The 14,944-nt window shown below is 40.0% G+C and overlaps 1 protein-coding gene across 4 annotated transcripts in view; it reads right to left on the bottom strand.

Moving 5' to 3' along the window:
• Positions 1-14,944, bottom strand: part of Tbck (TBC1 domain containing kinase) — a 166,016-nt gene that overhangs the window by 31,886 nt on the left and 119,186 nt on the right. For all 4 annotated transcript variants that reach the window (XM_042279946.2, XM_042279947.2, XM_076575001.1 and 1 more), the window contains exon 24: positions 5,690-5,865. In XM_042279946.2, coding sequence (XP_042135880.1) covers positions 5,690-5,865 — 176 coding nt within the window. The remainder of the gene's footprint in view (positions 1-5,689; positions 5,866-14,944) is intronic.

The following is a 14,944-nucleotide window of genomic DNA, read 5'->3' as shown; positions in this document are numbered from 1 at the left end:
TCCTCCCCTTTTTCTTCCATCTTTCCCTCCCTCCTTCCTTCCCCCTTTCCTAAGAGCTTTAGAAATAAAGCTGTAAACTCAGCCTTTACTTGAAGCAAATGAGATTAACTTCCTTCCAAGTATTTCTGTTTACAGATAACATCAGTTGGGTCCACATTTGCATCACTAAGGCCACCTTTAATATGGACTTCAGGAAATCTGAAACTCTAAATATTTATAGCTACCAAATCAACAGCTGGCCAGGGCATTACCTTTGAAGCCATTAACATTACTCATAAAGCTTATGCCACTCCACAGGAAACATTTTCTATTGCCTTTCTTCAAAATCCCCATGGATACACCGAACAAAGCTTTACCTGGAAACATTATTTCAGCAAACAACGTTGCTGTTTACCTCTCTGGAGCCTCTGGCAGTGACATCAAGGCTTTAGTGGGTGTTTCTAAGTGTTTGGGATTATGCCTTACCTCCCAGTGTGTGCAGTCTGGCTATGGACTTGGGCTTCCTTTGCACTCCCAGTGCTTCGCCTTGCCATCCTCAGACACAGAGGAAGCGGATGCTGGTTTGCTGATGCACTTCTCTTTACGTGCAGCCAAAACACAGACAACAGGGAAGTGACTGCAGCATGCATGGAATCCCAGACAGCAGCCCTCAGCCACCAGGAAGGCGGCTCCTTCAGTCTATGGGCACAGAGTTCATTTGCTTAAGAGTGCCTCCCTCCCTTCCCAACCAAGTGTCTCAATTATGATACACAGGGAAAAAGATGAGATTAAAATGTAATTTTAGAAATTTGTTATCCCTAGAACACAAATGAGGCAAGATGTTTACCCATATGGAGACATAGACTTTTGTTAGATACTCGCTTATTTCAAGGGCTTATAAAACAAAGCAGAGAGCAGACACTGTGGGATCCCAGCACAGGAAGGTAGAGGCAGTTTAGTTCCAGGCCAGCCTCTTGCTACACAGCCAGTTAGAGGCCAGCACAGGAGGCCTTGTCTCCAAACTCAACAGAAGCAGAGGGCATTACAAGAGGTGGAGAGACATCAGTATTTCAAAAATACCTTCTGTAGAGAAGGAAAATTACCACAGTGTTCTTTTTGCTCTGTTTTGTAGCAAGGAAGAAATGGAATTATTTTAAAGGTACACTAATTAAACAGTCATGTCTCAAAATGATTTGTAGAGTGATAGTAGACCTAAGTTAATTGTAAAGATTTACCTTGATGAATACTGAGTTACCCTACCATAATACTTCACAGGTACTGTAAGGATTTCATAGTTTTAAGTTTTATTATTTAAGTGTATCCATGTTTTGTTTTGCTTGTATTATATATGCATACTACATGCATGCCTGGTACTCAGGGAGGCCTCAAGTGGTTATCAGATCCTAGCCCATGTCATCACCACTGGACTGCTTGGATGGTTCAGTGAGTAAAAGCACCAGCTACCAAGCAGAGGACCTGGGTTCGAGTCCCAGGACCCACATGATGGAAGAAGAAAGCCAGCTCTACAAGTTGTCCTCTGACCTCCAGGTGCACACCGTGGCATGTGCACATCCACAAAGAAACACATAAAAACGTAATAGAGATTGAAAACAAAAATGCAACAACAGTTTAGCAGCTTTAAGGAAAACTGATGTCTGAATGGGTTAGGTCTTACCAATTAAGTCACAAAAAGAAAGGGCTTTTCTAATACTCCTCTTTTTTTCAAAGTATATTATTACATTTCAGCACTTCAAATAGTTTTCCTTGATTTTGGGGGCTGCTTTTGTTTAAAGGAATCCACAGAGGCAGAGCTGTTCTGCTGGGGACTAGGCCCTGTATACATATGGTACTAAGGTAGCAGCCAGGGTTTGAAGGAATGTGGCTATACGGTAAGACCCTGTTCCATTAAAACCAAAACAAAATTTTTGTTTTAAAGCAATCTTTCAAAAAGGTATTAAAAATAACTCACAAGGGGGAGAGAGATGGCTCAGCAGTTAAGAGCCTAAACCGCTCTTTCAAAAAACCTGTTTGGTTCCCAGAATCCACACTGTGCCACTCATAACTGCTTTTAACTCCAGATCTAAGAAATCCAGTATCTCTTGTCTCTGTGAGCATACAAATAAATGATAGTTTTGAAAATTAGTGCCATAATGTAACACATTTGTGTGTGTGTGTGTGTGTGTGTGTGTGTGTGTGTAGACCAGAGGTTGACATTGGGTGTCTTCCATTAGTCTCCACATTATTTTTGAGAGAGGGTCTTTGGAGAAGCTGGAGTTCACTGGTCTGGTGGTCTGGCTGAGAGGAAGCTTCAGGGTCCCTCTGTCCCTGTGCCCCAGTGCTGAGATTACAGACACAGCCACACTCTCAGCTTTTATCTGGTTCCAGGATCCAAACGCATCCTCAGACTTGTGTACCAAGCATTTTATTAAGCCACGTACCCAGCCTTTCTGTTGGTTTAAGAGACAATGATTTTAATTAAAGCCTCAGTCAAAATACGAAATAAAATGTTAAAAGAGAGTAAAATGATTTCAAATTCTTGAAGCATCAGATCAGAACTTCTGGAAACGGGGACCACTGCAAGTCAACTGGAATTTACTCCTTGTTTGAGAATCTACACACCCACTCTCCTAAGGAGCTTACCATAACTCAGAAGCCTTAAAAAACTAGGCACATCATGTTTTTACTTTCTCTTAACACAGGGTTCCTATAGCTTGGAGAAAATAAAAAGGAACATTTTGAAAAAATATTGAGTTGGGCCAGATGTGGTGCCACGTGCTTTTCCTCCCAGCACTCTCTGTGAGTCAAGGCTAGCCTGGTCTACACAGTGAGTTCCAGGATAGTCAAGTGAGAGTCTGTTGAAAAAAAATGAAATAAAACAATAAACTAAATTATGTTTGAAACTGTGAGCTTTCAAATTGTACTGTAAGTCACCTAGAATTTTTCATACTGCTTTTTAAATTCTGGGAAAGCATGGTCTGAGATTCATTTAAAAAACGAGACTGAAAATATACACATGAAAATATGCAGATTTTGGCATGTAAGCCTTTATCAGTAGGCAGTCCTTCATTTATTGTTTTATACCTACATGCTAAAACTGTGAAAATTTAAAGTTATAAAATTCTTCATTTACATTTAATTTACATTTCATACACTTTTTTATTTTATTTTTTATTTTTTTTTGGTTTTTCGAGACAGGGTTCCTCTGTGTAGCTTTGTGCCTCTCCTGGGACTCACTTGGTAGTCCAGGCTGGCCTCGAACTCACAGAGATCCACCTGGCTCTGCCTCCCGAGTGCTGGGATTAAAGGCGTGCGCCACCACCGCCCGGCTGTGCGCCACCACCGCCCGGCTCATACACTTTTTTAAAAGAAAAATTCTGTTTAAGAAGTGATTGCTCTGTTAAGCTTCTGTTAAGCTATATGTGGCTATACGGTAAGACCCTGTTCCATTAAAACCAAAACAAAATTTTTGTTTTAAAGCAATCTTTCAAAAAGGTATTAAAAATAACTCACAAGGGGGAGAGAGATGGCTCAGCAGTTAAGAGCCTAAACCGCTCTTTCAGAAAACCTGTTTGGTTCCCAGAATCCACACTGTGCCACTCATAACTGCTTTTAACTCCAGATCTAAGAAATCCAGTATCTCTTGTCTCTGTGAGCATACAAATAAATGATAGTTAAGCTTTGATCTTGAGCACTCTTCCAGTAGACCCAGGTTCGGTTCCCTGAACCTACATGGCAGCTCACAAGTATCTGTAACTCTAGTTTCACTTGCATATATTTGGGCAAAATGCTCATACACACAGAATGAAAATAAATATTAAAAATAAAAGTATGAGGGTTACATACATAGATCAGTGGTAAAGAGCAACAACATAGGACAGTCACTGTCCTGGCTTTGGCCCCCAGCATTTTTTTATAAGAAGGTAAGACAGCCATTTATCTAGACACTGGAGAAAAATCAATGTATGTATCATGGAATTCTGACAAGATGAAAACATATGGAGAAAGGTGAATGGTTCCTATTCATAATGGCTCACATCCTAATGCCAAAATCACTGAGTAAGTTATATTTAATAGTAAAATCTTTCTAAAAAACATGTTCTATTCCATTTAAGCACATGTGCTCTCTAAGCCAATGCTTTTGCCATTTTAGTAAATATGAGTTCAGTGTTGAGATCTGGCCCCTATGGTTCTGAGGTAGGCAAAATATATATATATATATATATATATATATATATATATATATATATATATACATACACACACTTTGTCTTTGCTCAAATTCTAACCTAAACACTCATATACACAAAAGGAAAACAAATAAATATTAAAAGAAAAAGTGTGGGGGCTACATATGTAGATCAGTGGTAGAGAGCTTCTTAAGACAGTCAGACATGGTGTGTATCCTCATAGGAGGGTACTAGATGTAGAACAAGGATGATTGGACTGCTACTCACATCACCAGGGAGGCTACCTGGAAAACAGGACCCCAAGAAAGACACGGGGATCGCCCAATGACGGAGAAATGGATGAGATCTACATGAACAGCCTGGACATGAGTGGGGGTAATGAAGGGTGAAGTTCGAGGGAAAGAGAGCTTGGGGGAGCGGGAGATCCCAGCTGGATCAAGAACAGAGAGGGAGAACAAGGAATAAGAGACCACAGTAAATGAAAACCACATGAGAATAAGAAGAAGCAAAGTGCTAGAGAGGCCCACAGAAATCCACAGACACCCCCACAATAGACTGCTGGCAATGGTGGAGAGACAGCCAGGACTGACCTACTCTGGTGATGGGATGGCCAAACACCCTAATTGTCATGCTAGAAACCCCATCCAATGAATGAGGGATCTGGATGCAGAGATCCACAGCTAGGCCCCGGGTGGAGCTCTGGGAGTCCAATTAGTGAGAAAGAGGAGGGTTTATATGAGCGAGAATTATTGAGACCAAGGTTGGATAAACACAGGGACAAATAGCCAAACGAATGGAAACACACGAACTATGAACCAATGGCTGAGGAGCCTCCAACTGGATCAGGTCCTCTGAATGGGTGAGACAGTTGATTGGCTTGATCTGCGTGGGAGGCATCCAGGCAGTGGGACTGGGTCCTGTGCTCATTGCATGAGTTGGCTGTTTGAAACCTGGGTCTTATGCAGGGTCGCTTGGCTCGGCCTGGGAGGAGGGGACTGGACCTGCCTGGACTGAGTCTACCAGGTCGATCTCAGTCCTCAGGGGAGGCTTTGCCCTGGAGGAGGTGGGAATGGGAGGTGGGCTGGGGGAAGGGGAGAGGGGCGGGAGCGGGGAGAACAAGGGAATCTGTGGCTGATATGTAGAACTGAATAGTATTGTAAAAAAAAAAAAAAAAAGTCAGTCTTAATCTTTGCTTTTTAAAAGAAGAACTCAAATGATATCTAGAACCACAATGTATATCAGAGAAACAAATGTGTGCGCGTGCGCACACACACACACACACACACACACACACACACACACACTCGCATGTGCATGCACATACATATTCTAATGTTTGAAAACATCTTTGTAACTTTGGTGTATTAATGTGCAAGGCCATTGCATGCAGTTTGAGTTACTCAGCTATTCAAGTCCACAGGCATCCCAGAAATGTTCACTGCTCTCTCCACACACCCTGCATAAGGAGAAGAAGAAACTGGAGTAGGGCAAACCCACCCTTCCAAACCACTAGGCAAGGATACTCTTCACTGTTTCGGATGTCGACCACCAGGAGTTTTGGCTTACTAGACTTTGTTTTCTTGGTGGGGGTCTTGAAGTGGCCTGTCACCGTGAGCTCACACAAATCAATCAAGTCCTCTGCTGAAATCCGGGGTGATACTTCTGACTTTAGGTCATTTAAAGTGATGGATTCTCTTGACTGAAAAACAAAAAAGTACAAGGAACAAAAATATTGACAATTTTATAGAGACAAACTATAGGCATTTTAGTTTAGTATAGCCCAAGGAAAAGAGGACTCAAACTCATTTTGGCAACCTATGGGCTCCCTACTAAAAAGACATCAGACTGTCAAATTAGGACACTGGCATCACCTTTATCCCCATTATATGGTACATAGCTAATTGATATTAGCAGCCATTCTCTGTGTTATTTAGTAGAGAGAAGAATTATTCCCTCCCTGCCCCCACAATAAGCAGTGCAATAAATCCAACCCAACAAAAAATTAATAGAGTATCAGCACTGCTTTTGAAAACTTATGTGATATAACTTGAGAATGTAGGAGCTTTCAAGGGTTGGGAATGTACCACAGTGGAAAAGTGTTTGCCCTGCATGGATGAGGCCCTAGGTTCCATTTCCAGTAAACAATAAACAAACAAACAACAAAACAAATAGCTTTCAGAATTTACTTGATTAAAAGTATAGAGATCCAAAGAGAAATTATTTATATGCTTAATCATTATCAAAATTGGGCCTAATTATTATCTCATTTTCTTAGTTTCATTCTTTGATTCTACTTGGAATCTGCAATTTAGTATTTCTAGGAAAAGAACTACACCACATAAATCATTCACTAGACAAATTTCTTTTGAAAAAAAATGTGTTCAAGTGGAGTTTGATGTCAGCTTTCATCTCGAGAGTTCCTCTGACTGGGTCCCCGATTCTGTAGTGGTAAACACTTATTTACTTCCTTCATTAACTTTTAAACAGAAATGAAAACTGCTAAGCTTTTTGGGTTTATGACTTTTAATAAAAATAGGCATTAAGAATGTCAATTTTTTAATATTAAGTATTAAAGGTACTTCAACATTTTGAAATTATCAGCAGCAACACACCAGAGTCTCCCTATCCTTTTTTGTTGGATGGCAATGTTTGCAGGTGTTTCTCGAGGTCTCCGTATGAAGCTGTGTACATCTTTGGAGATGAACTCAAGAGCTCGGATTGGCCTAACTCCGCCTGCAGACACTTAGCGATGAATGGGACATTTTGGGTGGAAGGACATTCACTTGGTCTTAGTGAAGGGTGTTCGCAGGCTGGGGAAGAAAGTTCTATAGGAGTGTTCTGTCCAGCACGGTCCTAATCGAATGAATGTGAGGGAGGTCACTGGGAGAGAGCGCTGCTGCACACTGCACAGTCTTAAGAGCAGGAGAGGAGTCACCAACAAATCATGACTTCCCAGCCTTCTCTGGATGTACAAAAGAATTTTAGTATGATATACAACTGTCTCTGCAGACTAATTTTAGGAGTTAAATAAACTAAGCTCTTAGGCTAAATTACACTTCTCTAAGAAGAGAACAATGATGTTATTATTATAGAATACACCTTCCAGTCGTTATTAGTTTCCTAAGCAATTTTAGTATTTATTATAACATTTATACTAAGAGGAATAACAAAGCTCCCCCTGCACCACCTCTGTCTTGCTGCACCAATAGCACATACATCAGTGTTTCCAGCTCACAGGCCTTTGCTATAGCCAGTGGACAGAAATTTAAAACAACTACAGAACGGCTCTGCATGCTGACTAATTCATCATTTTAGCCCAAGAACCTTTAGATAAAAACTCATATCAAGCTCACGTTTTATCCCAGGAAAGTTTTTTTTTTTTCGTTCTGTTTAACAGTATATGAAACTTAAGGACACAGAATTATTTATTATTTGGTCCTTTTAGATTTGAATTCTTAACAAGTAAAACTTTATCTCTTTGATAAATTTGTGTGTATATGCATTTGAGTGCATGAATGTAGGGGTGTAAATGTGTATGTGGGTTCATATTTGTGTGCAGGTGTGTGTGCATATGAGGGTACATGTGTGTGAGTGTGGCATCCAGAGGCCACCCTCGGGTGTCACTCCTTAGGAGCCATTCACCTTGTTTTCTAAAACAGTTTCACTGCTCTGGAGATAGCTGAGTATGTGAGGCTGGCTGGCTAGTGAGTTCTAGGGAATCCATCGGTTTCCACCAGCTCAGAGCTGGGATGACAAGGGTACACCACCATGCCTGGCTCTTTCATGTGCATCCTGGGGATTGAATCTCAGTCCTGCACAACAGCCACTTTATGGACCAGGTATTTTCTCAGCCCTTTTCTTTATTTTGTAACATGCTATGGCTATGTTGCTTGGATTGACCTTGAACTTGTGATCCTCCTGTTTCAGCCTTTTAAGTGCTGAGATCAGATGCATGTTACCATATCCAGGAGATAGCAAACCTAGATAGTGAAAATTCAACATGTATATCTATCTGAGAATTTAACAAATCATATTGATTTGTTTATCCAGAGTCAGAATTTATTTGGCAGATTACTAGTAAAAATCCTGTAGTATTCCAGACCTTTGAAATGGCTCCCTGAATGGATTTATAGTAATTCCCACCAAGTACCAAACATCTAAATGAGGTAACAAGACACATATTTTGTTGTTTGTAAGCACAGCATTCTGACACTTGGGGAAAGGCCTGGGCTTCTACTTCTAATGCATTAGTTCTACCTTTAGGAGCTCTGCCGCTGAATTCCTTTACATATGTGTGTGTAACACAGTTAAAGAAAAAGAGGCCATAGACTTGATAGAGAGCAAAGGGAGTACATGGGAGGAGCCGGAGGGAGGGCAGGAGAGGGGAAAGGGTGAAACTACATTATAATTTCAAAAATAAAAATTAGTTAATAAAAGAAATCTTTTTAAAAAACTTTCTACCTCCACCCCATTTCAAGGCTGGTATGAATGAAATAGGAATTTTAGTGAGGGTCTTATTTGTAATAGTTACCCGCCAAGTTCAATTCACAAGTGTCTGGGGCTCAAATCCCTGCTGTGACTCACTAACACAGAGTTCTCAGAACAGAGTAGGAGCTCTCTCAGATGAGTCTGCACACTTGGTATTTGCATCTCATCAACTACCAGAAAGTGGAGACAGAGTAGCTACCAAGGAAAACCAGGTGAATTAATGAAAAAGTAAAGGAAGACATCTGCGATGAAACATAAAGCAGGTCGGGGGAAATATGATGAACACATTTAGTCCTAAAGTTTTAAACATGAGGCTTGGGAAAAGATAGTTACAGACAGCAAATAAGAAAAGGGTAAATTCAGATTTAGACATGTGAAACTGAGCTTCTCAGAGTATACCACACTGAAAATATTAAGACTATAGCTAAAGATGGAAACAGAAATTTGTGAGAAGTCACAGCTGGATGGTCATATAAGGTATCAACATAGAACTATAGCTAAATTAATAAGAAAAGGTGAACTAATTAAAAACAAACAAAAATTGGCAAAAATACTGATTTTTGGCAGTCAGCTCTATACTGCTGAGACAGCCTTAAATGTTCTACTATTAGAAGAAACAGAGTTGTTTTTAGAAAAAATTCAATTTTTATTTTTCTCAATGTATTACTAAGTAGCCTCCAAAGTGCTCAGTATTTCAAGTGCATGTACGAAGGACATTATTTCAAGTGCATGTATGAAGGACATGTATTTCAAGTGCATGTATGAATGACATTATTTCAAGTGCATATATGAAGGACGTATTTCAAGTGCTTGTATGAAGGACATGTATTTCAAGTGCATGTATGAAGGACAGCCTTTTGCAAAAGCTACAGACATAAACTATTATGTTCAAACTTTCAGAGAAAAGCCACTTAAAAAAATCACTCTAGAAAGCCCCATCATCTACAAAGATATTTTTCTTTACACTGAAATCTATATATTGCTCCAGTAGCACTTTTTAAGTTTATCTTTCTTATTTTTAGAGCAATAGAGGTTACTGTTTCTAAGATTCAGAAACAGCATCTGCAACAGAGTTTGAAATAGCTGTTCTGCTCTGGAGGCTGCAGAATGCGTTTGTCACACTGGAGAGGCTTTGTTCCCCTAAATAGAAGAGAGATAATGTACGTGAGTATGAAATACGGAGAGGAGAGACAGAATTCTTTTCAGTGATTGAAGATTTCATGCTAAAAATTTCACAGATGTGCTCTATAAAAACTGAGTGTGAGCTAAATTTCTTCAAAGACAGTAATTTTCTCTTTGACTTACAGTATCAGCTTGGGGATATTTCATCCTTTGGGCCTCAGTTTTATCATGAATAATAGAAGAAAAAAAAGACTAAATGACACTATTATTTATTTTAACTCTAGTGTACTGTGACTTTATTTCTGATAAGCAGGAATACACTCCCAATTCCTGCTTCCTTCCATGAACAAAAGTGAGAAACTTGTTTAGTACTCTATGTTATTTGAGGTTTTGATTAAAAAGACTCAGGGTGATCAGGCAGGCCTCCTCATAAGCAGGACACACACAAACAGAGCAGTGAAAACTTAGTATCTAAAACCAAGGTTCTGGGTGATACCCTACCCGGCTAAAGTTGTTTTCAGTGAGGATGGAAGAGATGGAGGTTTTAGTAAATGAACAACTTTAGTGTCAGTGATTTCTGAGGCAAAGACAAGGGCAAGGTGACATTGTGGGTGGGGTGGGGTGCTACTTTTACTTGCTTACTTGTGTAGGAGTTTCTGGAAATGATTTTTCAAATAAACCCAGAACCTGATTCATTTCCTGAGTGGAAATGAAGAGGATGAAAAGGGTGGAGTGACTCCACTCAACCTCTGGGGGCGGAGCTTCTGACTCCTCCCAGGCGCTACTTCCTGACCTCACTAGTCCACTCGCTCACTCTTTTCTTACTCTTTGAAGTGCTTAGCAAAACAACACATTTGTTAGGCTGTTCCTTGCTACTCAGAATATTTTTCATCACTTTGCTCACTATGTAACTAAAGACTATCAAATACCTGGTCAAAACAGTCTCTGATTAGAAGCCTTGGTATATGCATGAGGAGAAAGTCTGTAGTTCTGCCTATTCATTCTTATGCCCACACCAAGAACAAGGTGGTGAGTGAGGTCAATAAAGGGCTTGCATTATTCTTATGATTAATTTCTGAAGAAACATTTGCTGGCTAGTTTTTTGTCATCTTGGAAGAGGGAACTTCAGTTGAAAATGCTTCTGTCAGACTGGTCTCTAGGCAAGTCTCGGGCATCTCTTGATTAAAGATAGATGTGCAAGGTCTCATCCCATTGTGGGGAGTCTTACCCCCGGGTTGGTGGTCCTTGGTTCTATAAGAAAGCAGACTGAGTAAGCCATGGGGAGCAAGCCAGTAAGCAGCATTCCTTCATGGCCTCTGCTTTCGCTCCTGCCTCCAGTTCTTAAGCTGACTTCCCTTGATGATGAACTGTAAGCTGAAATAAACCCTGTTTTCCTCACGTCACTTTTGGTCATTGTGTTTATTATGGCAATGGAAAGTGAAATAGGACACAATGTTTACTTAATATCAGTCAACCAATCATTTATAGCTGCATATAACCAGGACATCTGAAGTGGAAATCAACTCAAGGTTTCAGCAGAGAACACTAGAAAGGAAGGATCCTCAGCTGTTTTTAATAACTAATTGATTATTTGAATGCACTATAAAAAAAGCCAGACAATTCTCTCGAGGACACTGGGTACAGAAGCATCATAGTCTATCATGTATTTAGCTGTATTCCTAACTTCTTTCAAATATGTGAAGGCACTTTGATTTTAATGAGTTCAGCAAGGCTATACATATCACACCCACCCTAAAACCAGAGAACATGTTGCTGTACCTTGAGTTTGTCACATAACAAGGCATATTATGGAATATGAGCTGACATATCTGAAAGCTTCCTTTCAGTAAAGCTAAATTGGCCCTTATGTTTCATATTTTCTCATTGAAGATAAAAAGAACCTAAGAGGTAAACTAATTTTACAATTCATTTAATCTCTGAACCACAAATTGAGAATAAACAAATATGGTATTTTTCGAAGAAAAACTAGACAAAGTGTAGCCAGGATGGTAAAACAGAGGGCTTGGTGTGGCATGAGGGGAAGTCTGTACTTTGAGGAGAGGGAGGGAGAACTGGAAGCCAGCTAGGATGCGGCGCAGCTCTACACAGCCCTGAGTCAGAAACAACGCCAACCATAACCACCACCTGCCTAGTGGGGACGCTTCCTGCTAAGGAAGGGTATGGAGGAAACTGCAGCCCTCATACTCAGCATCAGACCTGTGGCCCCAGCACAGAAGTCTACAGTTTTTAGAGGCTTTAAGTCCAGTCTGGGGAGCTGGCTGGTCTGAGTGGCTTTTTTGTTCCAAAGAAGGAATCTTCTACAACGGTACTGCTTCATGTCACCTTGCCTGATCTTCCCAGCAGCTTTGGGCCAGAGGATGTCTCATTGGACCCTCTCAGCACCTTGCAGTTTCAGCCTACGAGGATGCTCTACTACATGCCCAAGTCCAATATGAACTGGACTATAGATGAATTTCTAAATGGTCTTATTAGATTAAAAAACAAAACAAAACAACAAACCACGGAGCCAGATATAGGGGTGAAAACTTGAGAGATCAGGGAAATAGGGAAAGCCATAGCTAACCTTACCTCACCAACTCTGCAGCTTCCAAATACAAGTTACTTCCTGTCTACCCATGCCTATATGCCTTGCTGTTCTGCCATCTGATTTGCTCTCTCTATCCAGCTACATCACTTCCTCTTCCTGCCCAGCTCTGTCATTTCCTGTCTGTCTGTACAGACCTCCAGACCTCCATGGTTAACTAGTGTTGGAAATTAAGGCATGTGCCACCACACCTGGCTGTTTCCAGTGTGGCCTTGAACTCACAGAGATCTAGACAGATTCCTGCCTGCCAAGTAATAGGATAAAAGGCATGTGCTACCGTTGCCTGACTTCTTTGTTTACTTATAATGGCAATTCTTTTTCTCTGATCTCCAGGCAAGCTTTATTTATTAAAGCACAAATAAATTATCACCACATTCCCCCTTTTTTGTCTAATAAAAAATAAAAAAGTTGTAACTAATATTAAGAAAAACTATATACAATACATACAAGCAATAAATACAACAACAATGTCTAGTCCATTTGTATTTGACAAATTCAGAGAAAATTTCATTATCTTTCCTATTTTGGTGAGTCCAAAATGTACCTAATTCACTTTCTATCCTATCTTGTATTACCAACACTGGACCTGCAGGTATTAGGGAAGATCTCTTCCACACCTCAAGACTGGTGCTCTGAACACCAAGTCCCAGCTTCACCTACAACTGTCATTTCAGAGCCGAGAAAAGCACAGCTGCATTCTGCAACTATAGTAATTTGGCTACCAGAGGCCCAATCCATCCTTGGTACCCTCAGAACCCACTCAGTGGGGAATGTGGAAAGTTTCTGTCCTACTCTACAGCCTGAAGGTTAAAGCTAGTACAGAAAGGCTTGTGTGTCTCCAAAGTGGGGAGATGACAGACATGTACCACCATGCCGAGTGACCACCATGCCGAGTGACCATCACACAGATTGACCACCATCCTGAGTGAAAGAGCTGTGGTTTCTGAAGAGACAAATGAGACATCTAAACACCCTGCTAGATTAACAGGAAAGAGAGGGAAGATTCAAGGTCAGAGATGAAAACAAGGGTTTTCACAACACAGAAATACAAGGAACCATGAGAAATCATTATTAGAAATTATTAGCAAAAATGTGGAATGCCTAGAAGAAATGGATAAATTTCTGAATACCTGCTATCAAAAGTGAACTGAAATGAAGTGGAAACCTACATATACAAATAATGAGCTGTAACACTGAAACAGTAATTAAAACCTTCCATCTGAAAAAAGCCTCAAGATCATGATAGCTTTGTTGCTGAACACAAAATATTTAAATGATTTATTCCAAATCCTCTTAAACTTCTCTAATTGAAATGAGAGGAACACTGCCAAACTCTTCTGGAGCGAGCATTACCTGAGTGTCAGCACCATACGAAGGTCCCACAAAAAAAGGAAAACTAAAAACACGTACCCCTAATGACTGTAAGTGCAAGTGTTCTCCACAAAATAGTAGCACAGCAGATTCAGCAGCACCTTACAAAGGTCAAACAGCAGGCTCAAGTGTGATTCATCACAAGGATGGAGTAATGTTCTAAATACACAAATCAACTAATGATACAACATCCCTCAGAATGGAAGATCATCTCAGCAGATACAGAAAAGGCACTCGATAAGACTGAGCATTCCTTGATAATAAAAATAGTCAGTGAGGCATGGTGGTGCATACCTTGAATCCCAGAATCCTAGCCCTCAAGAGGCAGAGGTAGGCAGATCTCTGAGTTTCAGGACAACCAGAGCTACATATGGAGGCCATGTCTCCAAAACAAAGCAAAGCAAAGCAAAGCATAACACTGCCAAGAAATTAGTACTAAAAAAGAATGTACCTCAAATCATTAAAGGTTAAAGATGAAAAAACCTACAGCTATTCCTGCAAGATCCTAAAAGACAGATATTCACTTTCACTTTTCTTAAGATAGAACTGTTTTTTAAAAGCTTAATTATCAAAGGAAAGAAATATAGGTCATCTAAATTGTAAAGCACAAGGTTAATTTATGCATGTTTGAAGATGACAAGATGCTATAAATAAAAACTGAAATCCTTGGTCAGAAAGTTATTTGAATTGATGAATTAAGTTAGTGAAGTTGGGGGGCTGGAGAGATGGCTTAGAGGTTAAGAGCACTGGCTGTTCTTCCAAGGGTCCTGAGTTCAATTCCCAGCACCCACATGGTGGCTCACAACCATCTAGAATGAGATCTGATGCCCTCTTCTGGCCTGCATACAGAATGCTGCATATATAATAAAATAAAATCTTAAAAAAAAAGTTAGTGAAGTTGGACAGAAAAATTGTTTTTCAAAAACAGTACTTTTAAAATATATGAACAGTACATTTTTTGAAAACGGTATCAGGAATACAATCCCATTTATGATAGTTACAAATTAAATAAAACATTTTCAAATAAGCAAGAAACTGAAGCTGTAAAATGAAAATTAGAAATCATCAATGATAGCCATTAAAAAGGATAAAAAGAGGAAGTCATCCAGTGTTCATGTTGTACTATGTTTATAGATTAGAAAAATTACTGTTGCTCAGCTGACCATACCACTCTATTGTTCAATGCAATTCT

This window comes from Peromyscus maniculatus, chromosome 6 (genome assembly GCF_049852395.1).
Source record: "Peromyscus maniculatus bairdii isolate BWxNUB_F1_BW_parent chromosome 6, HU_Pman_BW_mat_3.1, whole genome shotgun sequence".
Taxonomy (NCBI): domain Eukaryota; kingdom Metazoa; phylum Chordata; class Mammalia; order Rodentia; family Cricetidae; genus Peromyscus; species Peromyscus maniculatus.
Note: the sequence above shows the minus strand (reverse complement) of the source record. Positions and strands in the feature narration are given on the sequence as shown.